We start from the raw sequence: 2408 nt of genomic DNA on the forward strand, positions 1-2408 counted from the left end.
ATACTAATATCGATATATTTTTGTCAAATTTTTATGATATCTTCAAACATATATTTTATTCAAAAATAAAAACATTATCGCTTTCTCAAAATCACATAAAGCCATATTATATTATCGACTGAGATAAAGAAGAAAATGAAATATTAAAATCATGATGTATCTCGCTGCATTGCGCGAGTACGCTTCTAGTCATCTTTATAAAAAAATTATATTATTAAACTTAAAATAAAAAAATGAATTAAAGAAATACACAAAAAAAAAGAAATTTTAAATACTTAGTTTGACACTAATACTAATATTTTTTTTCAATTTTTTATGATATCTTCATATTTATATTTTATTTAAAAATAAAAAATTATTACTTTCTCAAAACCACATAAAACCGTATTATAACATCAATTGAGACAAAAAAAAAACAAAACATTAAAATCGAGATGTATCTTGCTGCATTGGACGAGTACTCTTCTAGTTTCTTCTTAACATGTTTAGTATATGATATCATATCTTAGCATAGATTTAGATTGGTTGGAGCAAATGGTCATGTATGTTCCAACTGTTTACATATATACCTTGTAAACATCATACCTATTATATCAAATAGAGATTTGAGAAAGTAGTGATTCATAGTATTATATATATATATCCCTCATCACTGGAAAAGAAAAAAAAACAGTTGACAAACATCATACCTATTATATATAGATTATATATGAATCTGGCAGGCAACTACTCTTTACATCGAGCATATGGCTCAAATCCAGCAACAGTAGCAGCAGAAGGTAGCCTGGAAGGGACTAGTACTTTAGGTTGATCATTGAAGAAATGACCAGTGCCAAATAATCCAGTATGATGAAAAACAGTTGCAAAAGCATGATGAAAGGAGTTTGCAGGTGGAGGATCGTGAGTAGGCCTCTTGACATGATCAGTAATAGTGGCCCTGAAGTCAAACTCCCTGTAGTGGTGGAGGTAGATAGTCAATGGCTCGATGTAATCATCAAATCCTAATTTGCTCATTGCCCAAAGGATGTCTTCGGCGGTAACAGTCTTCCTCTGCTCACGTTGGCAGCGGTGATTGGCTTCGCTTGTGACAAAACTGATGTACTCAGAAACGCATTCTTGGATGGTCTCTTTGGCCTCGTCTGAAATCTTGGCATGAGGAGGGAGGATCTTTCTCATGATACGAATAACATTTGCTATTGGCATGAGTCGGTCTTGTTCTCGAACAAGGCATTCATTATCATTGACAGTTGTGCTACCGCTGCTCGAATTTGATGGTGGCCTTACATTCATGTCTACCAAAGCTGATCATACCAAATTGCTATACACATCAACTAAAAATAAATAAGAGTGGTTGTGATATATATATATATATATAGATATATATATATATAGATAGATATATATATATATATATATTAACGTTGTCTTGCTACTATAATATATTGATTAGATCTTATTTATTTTTTAAATAAGATAAAAAAAAACAAATTGAGAAACAATGAAGCAGTAGAATTTAAAGGCAACAACCAACACAAGTCGCAAAGAGTGAATGACAACCCATCATTTAATGTTATTATAATTATTAAATAATTATCAACCATGTAGATGTGTGTATTAAGATAATGAAACAATAATAAGTTTTGGGTGTTTGTTGGTAGAAGAAAAATTAATGAGGAGTAAAAGTAAAAGTAAAAGTAAAAGTAAAAGAGACTTGGTTAAAAGTTTTGTTGAATAAATTAAAATTAACTTTATCATTCCCTCCCGGTTCCATGCTTGTTTTAAGGTTAACCCAAATACTAAAATGTATTAATTAATATTATTACAAGTTTAATTGATATCTGAAAAAATAAAAAAAATGGAAAATAGAACCAAATAATTTATTTTTATTGAGTTAATTGAACAGTTTAAGGGGATGTTTGAGATTGCTTATAAAAACAACTTATTGACTTATTCCAGTGTGATACCGGTAATAAGCATTTTTGAATGTTTAGATAAACAATTTATACCGGTAATAAGGAGTTTTTAAAAAAGTTAAAACGCTTCTGACTTATAATAAGTTGATAAGTGTTTTTATAGAATATTATAAGTTGTTTCAAATAAGCAATCCCAAACACTCCTTAAATAAAAAAACTTAAAACCGTATTGATTGAGATGAGAGATGTGGTATGGAAATGGAACTATTGATTTTGAGATTCCTGAAGCGATTCGATAAAAGATGGAGATGGAAGGTGAAAGAAAAGATATATCCTTGAATCAACACATGTCTATAAATAGCAAATTAGCAAGAGAGGTGGGATGGGGTCTGAAACAAAGCATGCATGCATGCCACTTGTTTCCTGCCTTGTTCAATTCTTTCACTTCTCCTCTCTCTCTCTCTCTCTCTCTCTCTCTCTCTCTCTATATATATA

The 2408-nt window shown here is 30.4% G+C and overlaps 1 protein-coding gene across 1 annotated transcript in view; it reads right to left on the reverse strand.

Annotated features, from left to right (window-relative positions):
* Nucleotides 1–1290, reverse strand: part of LOC112502028 — a 4331-nt gene extending 3041 nt beyond the window's left edge. Inside the window, 1 exon segment of the mRNA XM_025105836.1 lies at nt 731–1290. Coding sequence (XP_024961604.1) covers nt 731–1290 — 560 coding nt within the window.
* Between the last annotated feature and the right edge of the window lie 1118 nt (nt 1291–2408).

Source organism: Cynara cardunculus, unplaced genomic scaffold (genome assembly GCF_001531365.2).
Source record: "Cynara cardunculus var. scolymus isolate 2C unplaced genomic scaffold, CcrdV1 Un_Scaffold_853, whole genome shotgun sequence".
Classification (NCBI taxonomy): Eukaryota; Viridiplantae; Streptophyta; class Magnoliopsida; order Asterales; family Asteraceae; genus Cynara; species Cynara cardunculus.